Raw genomic sequence first — 19528 nt, forward strand, 5'->3', positions numbered from 1 at the left:
CTTTTCTGATGAAGGGTCTAGGCTCGAAACGTCAGCCTCTCTGCTCCTATGATGCTGCTTGGCCTGCTGTGTTCATCCAGCCCTGCACCTTGTTGTCTGGTATGCAAGTAGTCCTGTTTGGTGGCTTCACCATGTTGACACCTCATCTTCAGGTTTGCCTGGTGCTGCTCCTGGCATGTCCTCCTGCACTCTTTGTTGAACCAGGGTTGATCCCCTGCCTTGAAGGTTATGGTTGGGTGGGGGATATACCGGGCCATGAGGTTACAGATTGTGCTGGAGTACAGTTCTGTTACTGTTGATGGCCCACAGCGCCTCATGGATGCCCAGTCTTGAATTGCTAGATCTGTGCGAAGTCTGTCCCATTTAGCGCGGTGATAGTACCACACAACACAGTGGAAGTTATTCTCAATGTGAAGGCGGGACTTTGTCTCCACAAGGACTGTGTGATAGTCATTCTTACTGATACTGTCTTGGACAGATGCAACTGCAGCCAGCCATTCAGTAAGGATGAGGTTAAGTATATTTTTCCCTCTTGTTGGTTTCCTCACCACCTGCCGCAGACCCAATCTAGCAGCTATGTCCTTTAGGACCCGACCAGCTTGATCAGTAGTATTGCTGCCGAGCCACTCTTGGTGGTGAACATTGAAATCCCCACCCAGCGTACATTTTGTGCTCTTGCCATCCTCAGTGCTTCCTCTAGGTGTTGTTCAACATTGAGGAGAACTGATTCATCAGCTGAGGGAGGACGGTATGTGGTAATCAGCAGGAGGTTTCCTTGCCCATGTTTAACCTGAAGCCATGAGACTTTATGGGGTCCAGAGTCAATGTTGAGGACTCCCAGAGCAACACCCTCCCAACTGTATACCACTGTGCTGCCCCCTCTGCTGGGTCTGTCCTGCTGGTGGGATAGGACATATCCAGGGATGGTGATGGTGGTGTCTGGGACATTGTCTGTAAGCTATGATTCTGTGAGTATTACTATGTCAGGCTGTTGCTCGAGTAGCCTGTGAGATAGCCCTCCCAATTTTCGCACTAATCCCCAGATGTTAGTGAGGAGGACTTTGCAGGGTCGACAGGGCTGTTTCTGCCGTTGTCTTTTTCGCTGCCTAGGTCGACACCAGGTGATCCATCCAGTTTCATTTCTTTGAGACTTTGTAGCGATTGGTACAACTGAATGGCTTGCTAGGCCATTTCAGAAGGCAATTGAGAGTCAACCACATTGCTGTGGGTCTGGAGTCACATGTAGGCCAGACCAGGTGAGGGTGGCAGATTTCTTTCCCTGAAGGACCTTAGTGAACCAGATGAGTTTTTCCAACAATCGGCAATGATTCCATGGTCATCCATAGATTCTTGATTCCAGATTTTTTTATTATTGAATTCAAGTTCCACCATCTGCCGTGGTGGGATTCAAACCCGGGACCCCAGAGCATTAGCTGAGTTTTCTGTATAAATAGCCTAGCCATCGCCGACCTCTTCTACGGTATCAAGAAATTATTAGGTGGTGAGTTGAGACTGTTAAGTGGCTATGAATTGACTGTTTCAAACTCTTATGGACATTCCCGTCCCAAAGTTAATTGGTGAGGTGGCAATAATCTCACCAGGATCAACTCATCAATTATTTCCCCATCTCATCACACACATGACATCTTCTGGGAGAGGAAAATTTTGTCCATGAAGCATTAAGTCACAGGTGACTGGTCTTTATTTGACTCACCATCTCCTTAGCTCTTGCTTTTTCCATCAGTATCATTCTAGAGTCACATAATTGCCAAGGATGTTTACTTCTGAGGTTCCCAGTAACTTTAGCTAAGTTAGCAGGATGACAAGCTTGGGATTACAGAGAAAAGCTAACAGCATGGCTTCAATTCCTACACTGATTGAGATAACTATAAAGAACTCTTCTTCTCAACCTCTCCCCTCACTTAAGGTGAAATGACCCTCAGTTTAAACCACCACAAGTCTTTCTCTTTAATGAGAGAGCAGCCAATAGTCTGGTAAGACTGTGGCAATTTTAGTTCTTCTTCCGTTATGAATAAAGAATCACTTTTTGCTGTTGCTTATTTTTAACTTGGCAAACTTTAAATTCTTTTGAAAATCATATTTTCCGCAATTCCACAGCACGATGTTTTGGGATTGAAGCGGAAAGTGCTGGGAACATTCAGCAGGTCTGGCAATGTGGAGAGAGAAGCAGAGTTAACACCCTAGATCCTCCAAGAAGTGGCCATTGCTGTCATATTACCACTTCATTCCTACAATGCTGCATCCAAGATTTCTGATCCCGGTTTCTTCAGAAATGTGAAGCAATTCGATGGGAAACCACTTCCACTTTTTCACTGGAGCGTAGGAGGTTGAGGGATGACCTTATTGAGGTCTATAAAATCATGAGAGGCACAGATAAGATGAACGACAAGGGTCTTTTCCCTAGGGTGGGGGATTTCAAAACTAGGGGGCATACTTTTAAGGTGAGAGGAGAAAGATTTAAAAAGGACATGAGGGGCAATTTCTTTTTTACACAAAGAGTGTGGTTTGTGTGTGCAGTGAACTGTCAGAAAAAGTGGTGAATGCAGGTACAGTTACAATGTTTAAAAGACATTTGGATAAGTTCATGAATGGGAAAGGTTTGGAAGGATATGGGCCAAGGGCAGGAAGGTGGAACTAGTTTAGTTTGGGAACATGGGAGCCTGAAGGGTCTGTTTCCATGCTGGAGGACTCTATGTCTCTGTGACTTCTTCTTAGCACTGGATTTTCGGCAAGAAGACAAGTGACCTCCCCTTTTAATGCACTAAGTGCCATATTCTGTTGTGTTCATTAGCTGATGCATTAAAAAGCTATTGGACATTTAAGCTCCTTCCAGTGTGTTTGTATACATGTGAATGGGTTTGTGAATGGGTGAATACGTAGACATGCAGGTGCCGAGGATGACGGCTGGTTAAGTACGTTTTTTGTGCTTACTCGTTTTGCACTACTTGGAGTTCACCAGCCTTGTGGTTTGAATTTTTTTAGTGCAGAGAGAGGAGCAGACACAGTTCAGAACATTGACCAGTGAATGAGTAGATATGTTGCTGTATGGCATTGTGTTACATTGTTTCACACTTAGAGCCTGTTCCAGCTGTGCATGTCCTTTGACCAAATAGATAGGTCTGAAAGTCAAAGGGAACCAACGATGGAGCAGACAAAGTCAAGGGTTCCGTGACATTCACTTTAGGGGATAAGTTTAGGTCCACTCCAGGGGGTTGGCCAACATCAGTCAGATGCGTAGTCCTGTCAGTGTCAGAGAATGGAAGAACAGTTAGTGTTGATGCAGAAGTAAGAGAGGTGGTGAGTTATCCTTATTGATTGAATAGGAAGAGCAGATGGACATGGTGCATGCCTAGTGAGAGTTGTTGCCCATGAACCTTGGTGAGATGAGTATGTGGTGGCAGAGTTACCGAGTGCTGACCCTGTGTGTGTGAAGCATCCCAGAGAAGATGGTGGCATTTACCTTTGCGGAGAGCAGACGATCACTAACCTTCTCCCTGTACAGCTGTATGTTGTGCTTCATCAAGGACAATGCAGAAACTCTGGCCACTGTCTTAGTCCAGGATGGCTGAGTCTTGTGGACAGGCCTTCTTTAGTCAGACTGAACAAGGATAACCCTCCTTTCCCCAGTACCAAGGTCCCTGCTTGCAAAGTATGGTGCTAACGTACCTTTCTGGGACATTTCTTTGGTGATCATGCTGGAACACCACAGTGTGAGGGCCATTTGCAGGGTTAGCAGTGTTTGCTTTGATGTGCAGCTGACCTTTAAACATAGGATCAGCAGCATGGACTTCACAAAGTCCTGGCAGTGGTGAACACTTCCTGTTTCCTGCCACAAGATTTCATGGGGGGGCCCCAAAGAAGCAGGTTGTGTAATTAATGAGATGAACAGCAGAAGATTGTGTCAACATGGACTGTGGTCAAGATGTGATGAATCTTGCTTGAGAAAACCAGGATTTTTCTGTCTAACATATCCTGGTTAACCATCCAGAAGTTGGAACTGTTTGAAGTCCAAGATCTTTTGAAAGGCTTTTGGAGAGCCAGGGCATTGTCAGTTGGAATGTCAAACTTCCTGGGCAATTCCAATGGATCAGCACATCAAATGTTTTGGCAGCGTAACGTTTGGGTCCTATGTCCTGTCTCCCAGTAACGCAAGGTCTGGGCCAGTGCTTTGAGTCAATATGACTCAGCTGCTGAAAAAGAATCATATTTGACTCAAAGTTAACTCCGTTTCTCTCTCTCGATAGCTACTGTCAGCACTGCTGAGAGCTTTCCAGCATTTCCTCTTCCTATTTTCTAGGGGGCAGCATGGTGGCTCAGTGGTTAGCTGTGCTGCTTTATAGCTCCAGGAGCCTAGGCTCAATTCCACCTTCAGGTGACTGTCTGTGTGGAGCTTGCACATTCTCCCCATATCTGCATGAGTTTCCTCTAGGTACTCCAGTTTCCTCCCACAGTCCAAAGATGAGCAGGTTAGATGGGTTGGCCATGCTAAATTGCCCATAGTGTTCAGGGATGTGTACCTTCAGGTGTGTTGTAGGGGGATGAGTCTGGATGAAAAGCCCCAAGGGTCAGTGTAAACTTGTTGGGCCAAAAGGCCTGTCCCCACACTGTAGAGATTCTATGATGATTTCATCCCCTTTATTTTATTCTATTTTAAGTACTTTGGGACTGCACCTAGGCCAAAACCTTAAAGAAAACTTTTAAAATCGCTAGTTGAAAACTTATTGGTAAAGTGCCTTGCTGATGGGAAGCATAGAACATCCTATTGCACTGAATCGCAGTGCCTTTAACATACTTGCAGAAATGCTTTAAATACTGTAATGATTTTCGTAATTTGTACCAGTCGGTTTGTCTGAACTGTTAAAGAAATTGGCTCTAGTTTTCTCCAGGGGTTCTCTGAACCTCAACCTTATAAAAGCAGTGGAGACCTGATAGAACTAGTCTCAGTGGACGGCAAGGGATGTATTATGGAATTTTAAGGATTTTTCTTCATTTGTCCCCTGATGGTGCATGTATTTAGAAATGTAATTAGCTGAAGTGACATCAGCCCCAATTGATTTACTAGCCTGGCTCCAGTGAGCTGAAAACATTCTTAAATGTTACACAGAATTATGCTCCTTAAATACATAGAAGCGTGAGATGTTAATTTTAAGTATTGCACTGATTTTTATTTGCAGGACAAGACAAATATATACGAGGTCAAAATACAGTAATGAGCAGACTCTTATAGGGGTCTGAGTGGCGTGGGCTATGGTGTAATGTGTAGCAGAATCATCTGTGAAGTCCAGAGAGGTCCACGTTAATGTTGGGAGCATCCTGCAACATATGTTTTTGTTAAGAGGTGTGGTGGGTTTAGTGCTACGAAACAGTGAGTTGCCACTTAACGGGAATTATTGCTTATTTGATGTCTTTTGACTGCTCAACTCGCCTCATTAATATTCAGCTGTCTATCTTTCCAAACTTACCAAACAAGCTAGGTATTGCAAACCTCAACTCGGAAACCAGAGCGGGTGCCTGGAGGATTCAGCTCACCAAATGACCCCTATTATGGTTTGCAGCCAAAACGCAGCTCAGTGAACAAATTAAAACAAAAAATTCTGATCTCTTGTGTATCCTAGCCATCAGCCATTTCTGTTCCAAATGTTGGACTTTCTTCATTAAATCTCTCCTTGCCTCCTATAAGACAATTAATGATACTGCTGCAAGATCTATGATTCGATTTGATTCTTCTCTAACTTAGGCAAAATATGCCTCTGTAATTTACTTGGCTTTGATCATGGCCGATTTTAATATGGTTACACTTCCTTAAGCTCTCTTCAGATGTTTTAGGGCATTCAATATAAATGTAGTTTTTTTACATATTAATTGATCATCTGAATACAACAAGCCTCTCTTTTAAAAACGTGTAGATTGTAGCTGGATAGAAATTTGAAAGAGGTATAGAATTGCACAGTTTTAAGTTTGTAATAAGGAACGAGCATAGGAGATGATGTGATGAGTGTCAATTTCATCAGGGCAATATGGGGAGATGAAAATGCATCTTTGGATATTATGTTGGAGGAATAAGGTTCATGGAAACTGTGAAGTATAAAACTTTTAAAAAGTTCCAGCATAAAATGCTAAAGCTGAGAGTGTTAGCAGGAGCTTGAATTCTCCAATAGCATTAAAACGTGAAGGTTTTGCTCAAAGAAACCTTTCATTTCTGAGGTGCAAAGTAAAGAAAAAAAAGATGCAATACATGGAGCGTTGAGTCTTAGCCCTGCTCTGTGGCCCTGTTGTTTCTGGGCTTTCTCCTGCCAGGGGACTATTTGTGATTCTCCTTTATCTCAGTTCCCTATGCTTCCTCAACAGTACTGAGCTGTTCAGCTCAGGGAAGGGGCTTAGATGCAAACCTTTGGAATTGGTGAGGTGATAGGATAAACAGGTTGGGCAGATGAGCTGAAGGCTTTCTATGTACTGTTTTGATACAGCTGGCAGGCAAACTGGAAGGTAATGGCTGCTGCAGGTATAACAGGCTGGCTGATTTTCTCCAATGATTTCATGTGTCTTTGCTAATGGCTGAAACTGTAAATGTAGGCAGATTTGAACCTGATCAGATAAGACTATGGATTTGGCCAAAATGGTGGGAGTAAAGCAGCAAAGAAACTAATGTCCCTTAAACTGCAGAAAATGATCCCAATCGTGAATACTAGTTAAAGGGAAATCATCCATAATGAATTAAAATGTGTTAGAAATACTAGAAGCAGAGACAACAAAATCTTGGGAAAGATTGTTTAATTTTATTTGATTTATTATTGTCACATGTATCTAGGTACAGTGAAAAGGTTTGTTTTGTGTGCAGTACGGGCAGATCAAATCAAATGCAATGTTCATTCGGGTAATAGAACAGAGCAAAGAGTACAATGTTATGGCTGTAGAGAAGGTGCACAAAGTGTGAGATCAAAATTAAATTTAAAATTTCAGAGGTCCATTTAGAAAAATGTAAATTGTGTAACCATTTTAATGAGAAATTACACAGTATTGTACTGATATCTTCATAATTTCTTGTCATTGAACAGTTAAATTGCCAGGTATACGAACATATATTGATCCTCATACCTACGAAGACCCAAGCCAAGCTGTTCATGAGTTTGCCAAGGAAATCGATGCATCCTGCATTACCATTGAAAGAGTCATTGGTGCAGGTGAGTTAGATGACTAAAAATCTTTGCTACATTGTTCGGACCTCTGCTGGATTGGCAAATCGGGTTATTTAACATCACAACATTTTATTTTGATTGGAAGGTGAGTTTGGTGAAGTGTGCAGTGGCCGTTTGAAGTTACCTGGAAAAAGAGAATTCCCAGTTGCTATTAAAACTCTAAAAGCTGGTTATACAGAGAAACAACGCAGGGATTTCCTTGGTGAAGCAAGTATAATGGGGCAATTTGACCATCCCAACATCATCCACCTTGAAGGGGTGGTCACTAAAAGTAAGTAACCTTCTACACTTTATCTACCAAACTTATAAGTCAATCGACTGTGAAATTGAAATTTGTGAAGCTGTTATCCAATCTGGAAATGTGAATCTTAATTATTTATAAAGCTTATTTGGATTCAGAATATTATATATATATTTATTATATATACTATATATTATATAATATATAATGATTATTAATTATAATATATAATATATAATTAATATAATTATATATATATAAATGCATCTAGCTAATCCGTATTATTGTGATATTAATTTAGAAAAAGCTGTCAGATGAGTGGCTGATGATTTTATTTTTAGTAAAGTATCTGTTAGCTTGTTAAACATTGGATGTGTTTCACATTGTTTATCTTAATTAAAACCAACAAAGTTACATTTTTGCACATGGACCATGCAATTTTCTCTTTCAGCAGAGAGATTTTTGATTAGATCTCTACCTATTGTAGATTGTCATTAATATAAATGCATGCCAATGTTTTAATTACCAGTTTAATGCTCAGAACTATATGAATTCTGCTAAGAATAAAACCTCAAGTTCAATGTTCAATTTTAAATGTATTGATGTATCTTGTGGTGTGCACGTCTTCTGCTTCATCTCAGCTATTAATATGAGCAGTTTGCTTTTAGTTAATAAATAAGGATTTCCATTTAGAAAACCCAGTTTCAAGAATTTTTTTTTGTTTGAATCAAAATATAAACTACAACTGCGCATTGCATGTTAATAACTGCTGAAGAAGTCATAATGGACTAGAAACGTTAATTTTGTTTCCCTCTCCCCATTTGCTGCCAGACTTGCTGAGTTTCTTGAGTACTTCCTATTTTTCTTTCAAATCCCCAGCATCTCCAGTATTTTAATTCTGTTTAATAAAATAGTCAAGGCTGACAGCAAAATATTAGCTTATAGATTTCATAACATCTGATGTCACTAGTCTCCCAGTTTTACTAACTAATTAATTGGGCAATCGATCACATTGCTTTAAGATGCAGTGATATAAACCTTATTATAACTCAGTACAACACTGCTTTCATGAACATATTTTCAGATTATTTAAACAATATGAAAGCTGTTGCCCTCGTTCTGTTTTTTTAATAGTGATCCTTTGCTAACGAACATTGCTAAACACAGATTTAACATTCATTTTGGGGAGGTATGTAATTCATTACAGCAAGCTGAGGCATTAATTATGAACATCAATGAAACAATATTTGAATCACCAACTTTGCAAAACATTAATCAGCTAATTTGCAGTTCTATGTTTTCAAATGTTAATGTTGTTAATCATTAATTTCCTGCAAAGCATTTCAGAAAGAAATGAAACCATTAGAGAATGTTTTCTAAAAACAGCTTCACTAATACAGGATAGGAATTTAGAAAACTAAAATTATGAAAAAAATACTTTTTTTGCTCGATTTCTGTGCTGTGAATACATTTTCTAATATAAACTTGAGTTAGTTATTTTTACATAGATCGGGAAGTGTATAAGAAGACAAAATCATGCAATGTATATTTATTAAGTGAATCTAATGTGATAAATTGATTGCCTAGAGTACTCGGCTATAAACTAATGAATAATATGTTTATAATCTTACATTTCATAAATTCCCCGTGAAGCCTGTTTACCATTGTAAACTGTCGCATGTACATTCATTGAAGAAACTACCTATGTAAATAGGTCACACTGCAATTCCACTCTGCCACCGATGCAGGTTTCAGTTTTACGATTACTAGCTCCCAAAACTGCACTGCAGAGAAACTCCTGTGTTCCAGGCATCTGTTCTTCCATTTCTGAAATTGTCATCTATTTTGCTATCGTCAGTAATGTAAGCAAAGGATAGAACATATGACTTCAAATGCCAGCTGAATTACCTTCCCAGTTCAATTTGCTATTTTATAATTCTGCTTCACCTGAAGGCTACATGTAATCTCATGTGAAATTCTATAAGGGAAATTGACTAGTATGTACTTTATATTTGTCTCATTAATCTGGGAAAATAATTGGCTGAAAAAAATAATTTTTCATTTACTGGGAGCGCATATAGTATTAAATTTATAGTGTGATATGGGGTGGATCAGTGGCCTAAGAAACCAGTCACCAAAAGCATTCATATCTTTGTGACTATTTTTATGCCTAGTGTGTTCATTAGGCATTGCCATTGTCTACCTTCTGTGAAAACTCAGAATATTAAGGGTGAATATGTATTCATCCACAAATGCCATGTAGAATTTCAAACATATGTAGGATAATTTGGTAGATGGAATAGGCTCACTTCTCCAAAGGACACGAGTGAACCTGTTAGGTTTTTCCAAAAAAAAACCTGCATGGTCATTTTCTACTGTCATTCCTCAGTTCACAAATTTAGTTGCACAATTGTGGGATTAAAAATCATGACCTCTGATTTGCTAGCCCAGTGCCACAACCACTTGGCCACTGAAAGGTAGCCTGAAAGTTAATTCTGTAATAAAGTTGCACTCTGAAAACTAGTCATGTAAACCAATTCTCAAATAGTCTTTGGAAAGGAAATTCACTACATAGTGATTTTATTTGCTTCCTCTTAATTTCTGCAAATAATGATTAGGGACAGATAACGTGGCTTTGAGCATGGGAAATCGTGGCTTATGAACTTGATGGAGTTTTTTGAGGAAGTAACAAAGAGGACTGATGAGGGCAGAGTAGTAGACATGATCCATATGGACTTCAGTAAGGTGTTCAACAAGGTTCCTCATGGTAGACTGGTTAGCAAGGTTAAATCACACAGAATAGAGGGACAACTAATTATTTGGATACAGAGCTGGCTTGAAGGTGGGTGGTGGGTGACAGAGGGTGGTGGTGGAGGGTTGCTTTTCAGACTGCAGCCCTGTGACCAGCAGTGTTGTACCATGATCGGTCTGGGTCCACTGCTTTTCGTCATTTATATAAATGATTTGGATGTGAACAAATGAGGTATGGTTAGTAAGTTTGTAGATGACACCAAAATTGAAGGTAAATGGACAGCAAAGAAAGGTACCTCAGAGTATAACAGGATCTTGATCAGATGGGCCAATGGGCTGAGGAGTGGCAAATGCAGCTTAGTTTAGACAAATGTGAGGTGTTGCATTTTGGAAAGGCAAATCAGGGCAGGATTTATATACTTAAATGGTAAGGTCCTGGGGAGTGTCACTGAACAAAGAGATCTTGGAGTGCAGGTTCATAATTCTTTGAAAGTGGAGTCACAGGTAGATAGGATAGTGAAGAAGGCATTTGGTATGCTTGCCTTTATAGGTCAGGGCATTGAGTTTAGGAGTTAGGAGGTCATGTTGCAGCTGTACAGGACATTGGTTAGGCCACTTTTGGAAATCTGCGTGCAATTCTGGCCTCCCTGCTATAGGACGGATGTTGTGAAACTTGAAAGGGTTCAGAAAAGATTTACAAGGATGTTGCCAGGTTTGACGGGGTTAAGCTATAGGGAGAGGCTGAATAGGCTGGGGCTATTTTCCCTGAAGTGTTAGAGGCTGAGGGGTAATCTTATAGAGGTTTATAAAATCATGAGGGACATGGACAGGGTAAATAGACAAGGTCTTTTCCCCAGGGTGGGGGCGTCCAGAACTAGACAGCATAGGTTTAAGGTGAGAGGGAAAAGATTTAAAAGGGACTTAAGGGGCAACTTTTTCATGCAGAGGATGGTGTGTTTATGGAATGAACTGCCAGAGGAAGTGTTGGAGGCTGCTATAGTTACAACATTTAAAAGGCATCTTGATGGGTACATGAATCAGATTAAGAGGGATATGATCCAAATGCTGGCAAATGGGACTAGATTTATTTAGGATATCTGGTCGATATGGATGAGTTGGACTGAAGGGTCTGTTTTCGTGCTGTATATCTTTATGACTCTATGACTCTAAGTAAATGTAAGCAGAAAGTGTCGGGAGTGGGGGTGTAGATGGAGAACAGTGGTCAATTATATAACTAATGCTAAATTAAGGAAAACAATTCAGCTGCTTTAAATTCAGAAACATTTATTGATTTAATGCAAACTAATAATAAACCTAAGAATAATCTAATATGTTGTTAGATTTTCACAAAGCAAGAAATAAAATATCTTTTTTTTTCTGAAGGCATGACTGCATTACTCCCGGCATGATGTCTTTAATTTGTGTGAAATTATGGGGCTGCAATTTGTGAGTTGACATTCCCAGTGGGTAGTACCACTTCACAGGGAGTGAATCTTGGGAAACTGTAATTTTTCATGCATTAAAATGGAAAATTATTGGCAAGATCTTGGAATTTTCTTAGCATTTACTCCTACAAATACACTTTGAATGTTCTTAGTGTTTCTGTAAAAATATTAATTTTAATTTTTTATATATTTTAAGGTAAACCAGTAATGATAGTGACTGAATATATGGAGAATGGCTCCCTTGATACTTTTTTAAAGGTGAGGTTTTTTCTTGCATTTCAGAAATTAAGTTGTCAATCAATTAGCAATTTATTGGTTTAATTGTTTCCTTATGAATTATTAATGGAACAGGAAATGATATATACTCAATGTATAAATGGTTTTCATCTTTATAAATCAATGTGGAGGAATACATTTTATGAGCATGTGTTTCTCCCAGTCAGCCTTACTTAACAGGAAGGTAATTGAGTACACAAGCACAGTGGTCAGCGCTCCCAATTCACAGCTCTCCTGCTTTTCTGGTTCTTAAGCATTAATAACTAAAACATTGGGCTAGCTGCATTGATCTTTATGCCCAATTATTCATCCTACCATTCTATTGTGAACACACCCACTGTGGTTACCATTTTGTTAAATGCATCCCAGTCTCAGCACATCTATTTAAATTATATTAACAAAGTAGTAAAAAAAAATGGATCATTGACACAAAGTGTTTAACAGTGATTCCTATCTTTTGTTGAAGTAATTCATGATGTTGAATGAAACTGAGTCACCAACTGAAATTACATAATAGTTTCAAATCAAACCTTAAAACATGTTTCGTGTTTGATGTCAAACGTGCACTGGCAGAGAGAAAGAGAAAATCCTTACCAGTGTGCAATAAGAAGAACACAAGTACTCTGTTAACTTCCATGTGTTCGAATCAATGCCTTGATAATGGGCAAAATTTTCCACTACCAGGCCTTCCATGGAAAAGCTGGAGATGCTCTGGTTATGATTGGATACAGAAGACTACAACCATGGATAGGTAGTTCTACTAAACTGAACAATATAGAGAGGAGATGCTGGGTGTGGATAGAGTGGTCTACTGTAGAGCAGTTGAAAGGGCAAGATCATTCACTGTGTTAACAATCAGAAAAGATATGTTGCAATCAAAAGAAATGGAGAGCAGATCAATATTCTATATGTTAATGAATTTTGGAATTCTAATGGAAATTTGGCCATGCCTCTCTTCAATAAAGATGTCACAAAAAGAGACAGAGGAAAACCAGCTCTGTCTTCCTTATCTGGGTTACTTGACAACAGATTAAATGGAAAGAAAAGAGAGTACTGGTTAGAACTTAGTTGAGGAAAGTTACAATTTGAATTGAGCATAAAATTACTAGCTTGAGATGGAAGAAGAATAAAGAGAAGATCTAGTCAGAAGTAAAAGGATTGGATGGGCGAAGAATACATTTGAAAGGATATGAGTTTGAATCAGCTAGAGTTGGCTATGAGAGCTGAAACAGAGGGATAGTCAGAAATGGGAGAATGAGTGTTCATAATTTTTTTTTGTCTGATTCACTTCTTGAAAATTCAAATATCTCTTAGATTTTCAATACTAAGACAGAAATGACAATTAACTGTGAGGGAGACAAATGTTGAAAATGAATCAAAATACTTCACTGTTAATGTGGTTTAACTTCTCCAGAAAAGCCATCTTCAGACTCCCACCTCTCTCCAGAAGGTGCTGTCTGTGCTTTCAACATTTGGACTTTCCCTTTCAGGCTTTCACACCATTGTGTTTTTCTCCCTTTCTAAAGTGAAGCAATGTTGCGCATTCCTGCAGCTGAAGTGACAAAGTTTGATAAATGACATGTTTTCATGCGGTTTAGAAATTTAGACTGTTGTTCTTGTGTTGAGATAGTAGGAACTGCAGATGCTGGAGAATCTGAGATAACAAGGTGTAGAGCTGGATGAACACAGCAGGCCAAGCAGCATCAGAGGAGCAGGAAGGCTGATGTTTCGGGCCTAGACCCCTTCTGAAGAAGGGTCTAGACCCAAAACGTCAGCTTTCTTGCTCCTCTGATGCTGCTTGGCCTGCTGTGTTCATCAGCTCTACAACTTGTTATCTGCTGTTATTGTGTTGTTGTTTTTGGGGACTGCGTTACTTTCTTGAAGAGCCTAGTGATCTTTTGGAAGTTTTCCTGGGTTTTTTTTGCAAATATATTTAAACAGCTAAATTTATTGCTGGTAGGAATTTTATATCCTATGTCTTCTTTTCTGCCAGTGGGAAGTAGAGGCATCCAGACTTGTTGGGAGAGCCCATTGCTGGAATCCTGTCCCTATAAGCAAGGAAACTGCAACTGACTATGGCACAGACACATGCATGCATATACAATATATTATAAATTACAAATTGCTCTGGCTTGTGAGATATTCACAGTGACTTGTCCCTCATCTGTTTCCTCTCTAACAGTACAAAATCAATGTCAGGTGGCAGATGCTTGAATAAGCCTGTAAAATGTTCCTTACCTGGTGAGCTGGCTTTGAATTGCATACCATCAAAATTTATTTGTTTATTTTGTTTATTTTGACCATAGGTGTTTGTACTTTAAAGGCAAAAAGTCTTTTGATATGTTTGTACTTTCTGACCAGATTAGAAAAGCACAGCACTGATTTATAAACTAAGCACTGAGATATTTCATTCTTTCCTGCTCATACCCCTTATTAACTTTCTTCCAGGAAGCTTCCCCTGCTCTGTAAGATCCAAAATATTCCATGACCAAAAAGACATGTAGCTCAACCAGTCTCTGCTGGTACATCTCCAGTACTAATAATTTAGGTGGTGGTAACAGGAGAAAGCTTCATCTATCTGTATGGTCGTGCTTTGTTTGGTATTTTAGTAGAGAAAATTTGAAAAGGACCTCTTTCTACAAACTTATCTGAATATGTTTCTGATTAAACTATAGTTCAGTCTAGCCTTTGCTCACTCTTTAATGGAGCCACAGTGTAATGGTAGAGATGTCAAATGATCAATGCTTTAACTCTCCTTTAGAAAAATGATGGCCAATTTACAGTCATTCAACTAGTGGGAATGCTGAGAGGAATCGCTTCGGGAATGAGGTACCTTTCAGACATGGGTTATGTCCACCGTGATCTGGCTGCTCGAAATATCTTAGTCAACAGTAACCTGGTCAGTAAGGTTTCTGACTTTGGCCTTTCCCGGGTACTTGAAGATGACCCAGAAGCTGCTTATACAACAAGGGTATGTAAAATTATATTTGGTCGGTATTGTCTTTGTTTATAGTTTGAATAAAACGTAACAGAACGCAGGTTGCAACAGTGTAAAGATCATGTATCAGATCTTCAGTATAGCTACCATCATAAAGGATTTTGGAACATTATAATGGGATATCAAAAGGCAAGTCATCTTTCATTGAGACATTGAGGCAGTTCAGGAGGAGAGAAAATTACTGGAGCTTTGATACTTGTAGTCTTTCTCAGTCTTTCTTAAGGTGCAGCTGCAGCAACCTTTACAGTCCTGCCATGTATATGAGTTACTGGCTGAAGTTTTTCATTATTCATTGTTTGATATGAGCACCACTAGCAAAGCCAATATTCAATGTTCTTTTGAAATTGCCCTTGAGAAGGTGATAGTGGACCATCTGCTTGAATCACTATGCTCCATGGGTCCTGTACTGTTGATGGATAAGGAGTTCTGAGATTTTGGACCAGTGATGACAAAGGGATAACAAAATTCTTGTGTTGGGGTAGACTTTGGTGTCAATAGTTTCCTCAACTAAAGCTTCCTGTGTTTTCCAATGTAACGCTGGCTGATAATTGGATGAAATTTAAATTTCACAAGTGGAAAAAACAACTTCAGTTTATATTGTGCCTTTATTGTAATAAAAATATTCTGAAGTATTTCACAGAATATTATCAAACAAAAATTTGATGCTGTGATACATAAGGAGAAACTGGCCCAGATCTTCTGATTGCAATCAGATGCACTATTTCTGACCCTGATCAGATGATAAAATAAATACTTGCCATTAGAGAAGTGCTCTGTGCCAGCTTCCAGACCAAGAGCCTTCTCAACTGAAGCAGTCTAATCCAGGCGAAGAATATATGCACTCCAGCACTGACATGGATCCGTGTTGAAACCGTCTACCTTTTTCCTGAATATTCCAGGATTAAAGAGCCCTGAAGCCACTTTCGCTGCTAATGAGGGAAGGTAAGAGGGATGTAGAGTGGCAGATGGGAGAGGGAGTAGGATGACATGAGCGAGGAATTGGACTGCCTAGTGTTAAGGGGTCGGCATGACAGGTGGTGAGAGGGCAGGTTAGCAGGTGAGAGGGTGAGTGCTTTAAGTATGTCAGGGGGAGGAGTTGGGGGTTTTATGGGAGGTCCAGTCAGATTGTGTGGTCTTTTGCATTGGGGTAATGGGGGAAGAGTCGGGTCAAATTAAATAAGAGGGAGGGGGCCAGTCTGTGGGGACACAGAGGAGTTTGGGACAATGGGATGGATGTCATGTGTTACTGACGTTTCCAGGGTGGGGGAATCAGAACTAGGGGGAGTCAGGAGTCAGGCTTTTTCTGATCCACTTGGTGGTGTGTGTGTCATGTTTGGTGGGGCTGCGTGAGTCAGGGCTTTGTGGGAGTGGCGTTGGGTACATGGGGATGTGGGGAGCAGTTATTGTTTCTGCATTGTGCATCAAAAGAGGGGTCAGTGAGGGGGTTTGTGGGGGGAAATTCAGTTTAATAGTTAGTCAGGAGGTACAGCAGATTTTAATTCATCTGACCTTTCTTGGCTAAATCCAACTCAGAACTGAGGTTTCTTTGTGAGGGTTCTGGGCTCTGGGTAATTGTCCACCTAAAGTTTCAACTTATAGACAATTCCAACTGCAACAACTATTTTCCTATCAAAACCTTTGGCCCATTGGGATAGGTGACTGAAAGCTGGGTGAAAAGAATATTTTCAGGAATGACTTAAAGAGAAGGTTCAGTAAAGAGACAAGAGAATTATGGAGGTAATTCCAGAGTATTGGGTCTAGGCAGCTGAAGAAATTATACTTAATGGCAGAACAATGTAAATAGGGGGATGCACAAGAGGCCAGAATTTAGGACTGTAAAGATCTTAGGAGGATTTTAGGGCTTGAGGAAGTTAGAGACAGGGAGGAACAAAGCCATATAAACATTTAAAGCTAACAATGCAAATTTTAAAACTAAGATGTTACTAGCACAGGATCCAATATACCCATGTGTATTGGGTGAGCAGGGCTTTTTAAGAGTTAGAATTTGAACAGCTGAGTTTTGGACAGTTTTGTGGATATGGAGAACAAAAGACGGCAGGAGCATAAAGCTATATTTGTTCCTTGCCCATGAGACCGCATTTACAGGTTAGCATCCCAGTCCTTCAAGAATTTTACTTCTAGACCATGGTAATAAATCAGCTCATTGTTGAACCTGCCAGAAGTGACAGGGTATTGCTATGTAAATGCATTTAATCCAGTCCGTCAGCTTCTCCTCTGTAGAGGTGAGCTAACATTATCATGATAACAGACTAAGCCGCAATTAAACTTTTGCAAGCTCAGATAGAATTTATTCTGGACTTCTTTCAAAATCCCCTATCCCGTGTAAAAGTGTATTTGCAAGAGCTGATATTTGTTCATCGTGACCAAGTAACATTTTCAATCTGTATTAGTCTGGGATTGCACTGCACTGCACTGCTGTACCTGCCAACAATCTACATTCTCTCAAACCATCAAACTTCCTGCATCTTTTTAAAGCTTTGTTGTTTCTACATAAATATCACAAAATGGTTTTAGTGAAAGCTGCAACACCTCTTATTCATTTCCTTAGTAACCATGGATTTTCTTTGTTACAAGGATCTTTATTAAAAAGAACATTCCAAAATCACCTTTTTGGAATTAAAATGCTAGCTGCAGAAAAAGTGAAAAGTATAGTGCTGAACAAAGAAGATTTAATAGGTGCGTGTAAATATAGGGTCAATTAACAGTGTGAAGACATTCTGCCACCATTTTTATGCCACTTCTACTTCCTCAACTTGGCCGTTAACCATGGACAGCAAAGCTCAGTGGAGATGAAGATCAAGGGGCAATCTTTATATACGGTTTCAATTTGTCTTCATCTGCGCCTATTTAAACTGCTGCAAAGTATTGGGAGGCATTTTGTGGATAGTCTGCAGTCTGTTTCCCTATGTCTGGCTGTGGCTTTGGTGAGGGAGGTAGAAGGCAGACATGATACTGATAAGGGGGCTCTTGAGATATATGCAGACAATAGTTTTAAAATTGAGCCTCCAAGAACTTAGCTCCAGGAATGTGATGACCTTTAGGAGACTAGCACAACTGGCTTTTTTTGGCACCAGGTTGAGCGTTGATTACTTGGCTTCCAAGGGCTTTTTATCCTGCAGGAAATCAATGTATTATATTTGTAGCAACTACCCTACTATTAATCCGAGGTTCAATGTTCAGAATCAATAAGGAAGCAGGCTATAGGACATTTGGGATCTGAGAAAAGCTCTGATTTATTCAGAGATGGTAGAGCTAAAAGCATGGTCTCAGCATGAACATAAGCAATAACTGGTGCCATAGGTCCCTGCACGTAATCCAAGCTTGACAGTCTATTGAGTGAAGTGTATTCTCTTAGACTGATGACAATGTGTGAATACCATACAAGTTGTTAATGGACTCCTGTATACTCTGCAACATATTATGATAGCTCTCTGGTAGACAGTCTAATATGTCTGCAATTGATAATTACAGAACACATTTTATTTCCTAAAGGCAGGGGCCCAAAAGCTCTCTGTACAGCCAACAGAGCAAGAACCCCACAGCTTGTAGTCAGTGAGTTGTTTCCAAGATTGCCCCTGGCTTTGTGTTCCCAGAAGTATCCTGTGTGAGTTATTAGCATGCAACATTTTTACTTGTTCACTGGACTGAGGCATTGCTGCTTAGGCAGAGATTTATTGCCCATCCTTAATTGTCCAAAGTTAAAAGCAGCCACATTGGGGACCTGGGTCACGTGCAGGCCAGAGCGGGTAAGAATGGTAGATTATCTTTCCTAAATGACATTTAGTGAACCAAATGGGATTTTGCAACAATCAGTGTTTATGTGGTTGCAATTGTGCTAGCTTTTCATTCCAAATTTTTATTGAATCCGAACTTCACCATCCATCATGATAGGATTCAAATCTGTGTACCCAGAACATTAACTTGGGATTCAGAATTACTACAACCAGGCCATAACCATCTCCAATGAGGAACAATCTAACCACCGCTCCTTGACAATCACTGGTATTATTATCACTGAACCTGTCACAACCCTGGGGGTTACCATTAACGAGAAACTCGACTGGATTCACCACACAAACACACTGGCTACAAGAGCAGGTCTGATGCTAGGAATACTGCGGTCAGTAACTCACCTGATGACTCCCTAAAGCCTGTCCACCAATATTAAGGCTCAAGTCAGGAGTGTGATGGTATACTCCACATTTGCCTGGATTAGTCCATCTCCAACAACACTCAAGAAGCTTGACACCATCCAGGATGAAGCAGCCCACTTGATTGGCACCACATCCTCAAGCATCCAGTCTCTCCACCACCTGTACTGAGTAGCAGCAGTGCGTACTATCTACAAGATGCACTGCAGAAATTCGGCAAAGATCCTTAAATAGCTGCTTCCAAACCCATGATCACTTCCATCTAAAGGACAAGGGAATTGATACATGGGACCACCACCTCAAGTTCCCTTCCTAGCCACTCAACGTCCTGACTTGGAAATATTTTATCGTTCTTTTACTGTCGTTGGGTCAAAATCTTGTAATTCCCTCCAAGGGCATTGTAGGCCAACCTATAGCACATGGACTGC

The 19528-nt window shown here is 40.0% G+C and overlaps 1 protein-coding gene across 1 annotated transcript in view; it reads left to right on the plus strand.

The window, feature by feature from the left end:
• Nucleotides 1-19528, plus strand: part of LOC109932498 (ephrin type-A receptor 5-like) — a 305440-nt gene that overhangs the window by 260485 nt on the left and 25427 nt on the right. The window contains exons 10-13 of the mRNA XM_048619959.1: nucleotides 7077-7202; nucleotides 7303-7488; nucleotides 11851-11912; nucleotides 14692-14901. Of these exons, the coding sequence (XP_048475916.1) occupies nucleotides 7077-7202; nucleotides 7303-7488; nucleotides 11851-11912; nucleotides 14692-14901 (584 nt within the window). The remainder of the gene's footprint in view (nucleotides 1-7076; nucleotides 7203-7302; nucleotides 7489-11850; nucleotides 11913-14691; nucleotides 14902-19528) is intronic.

Source organism: Rhincodon typus, chromosome 3 (assembly GCF_021869965.1).
Source record: "Rhincodon typus isolate 14 chromosome 3, sRhiTyp1.1, whole genome shotgun sequence".
NCBI lineage: Eukaryota > Metazoa > Chordata > Chondrichthyes > Orectolobiformes > Rhincodontidae > Rhincodon > Rhincodon typus.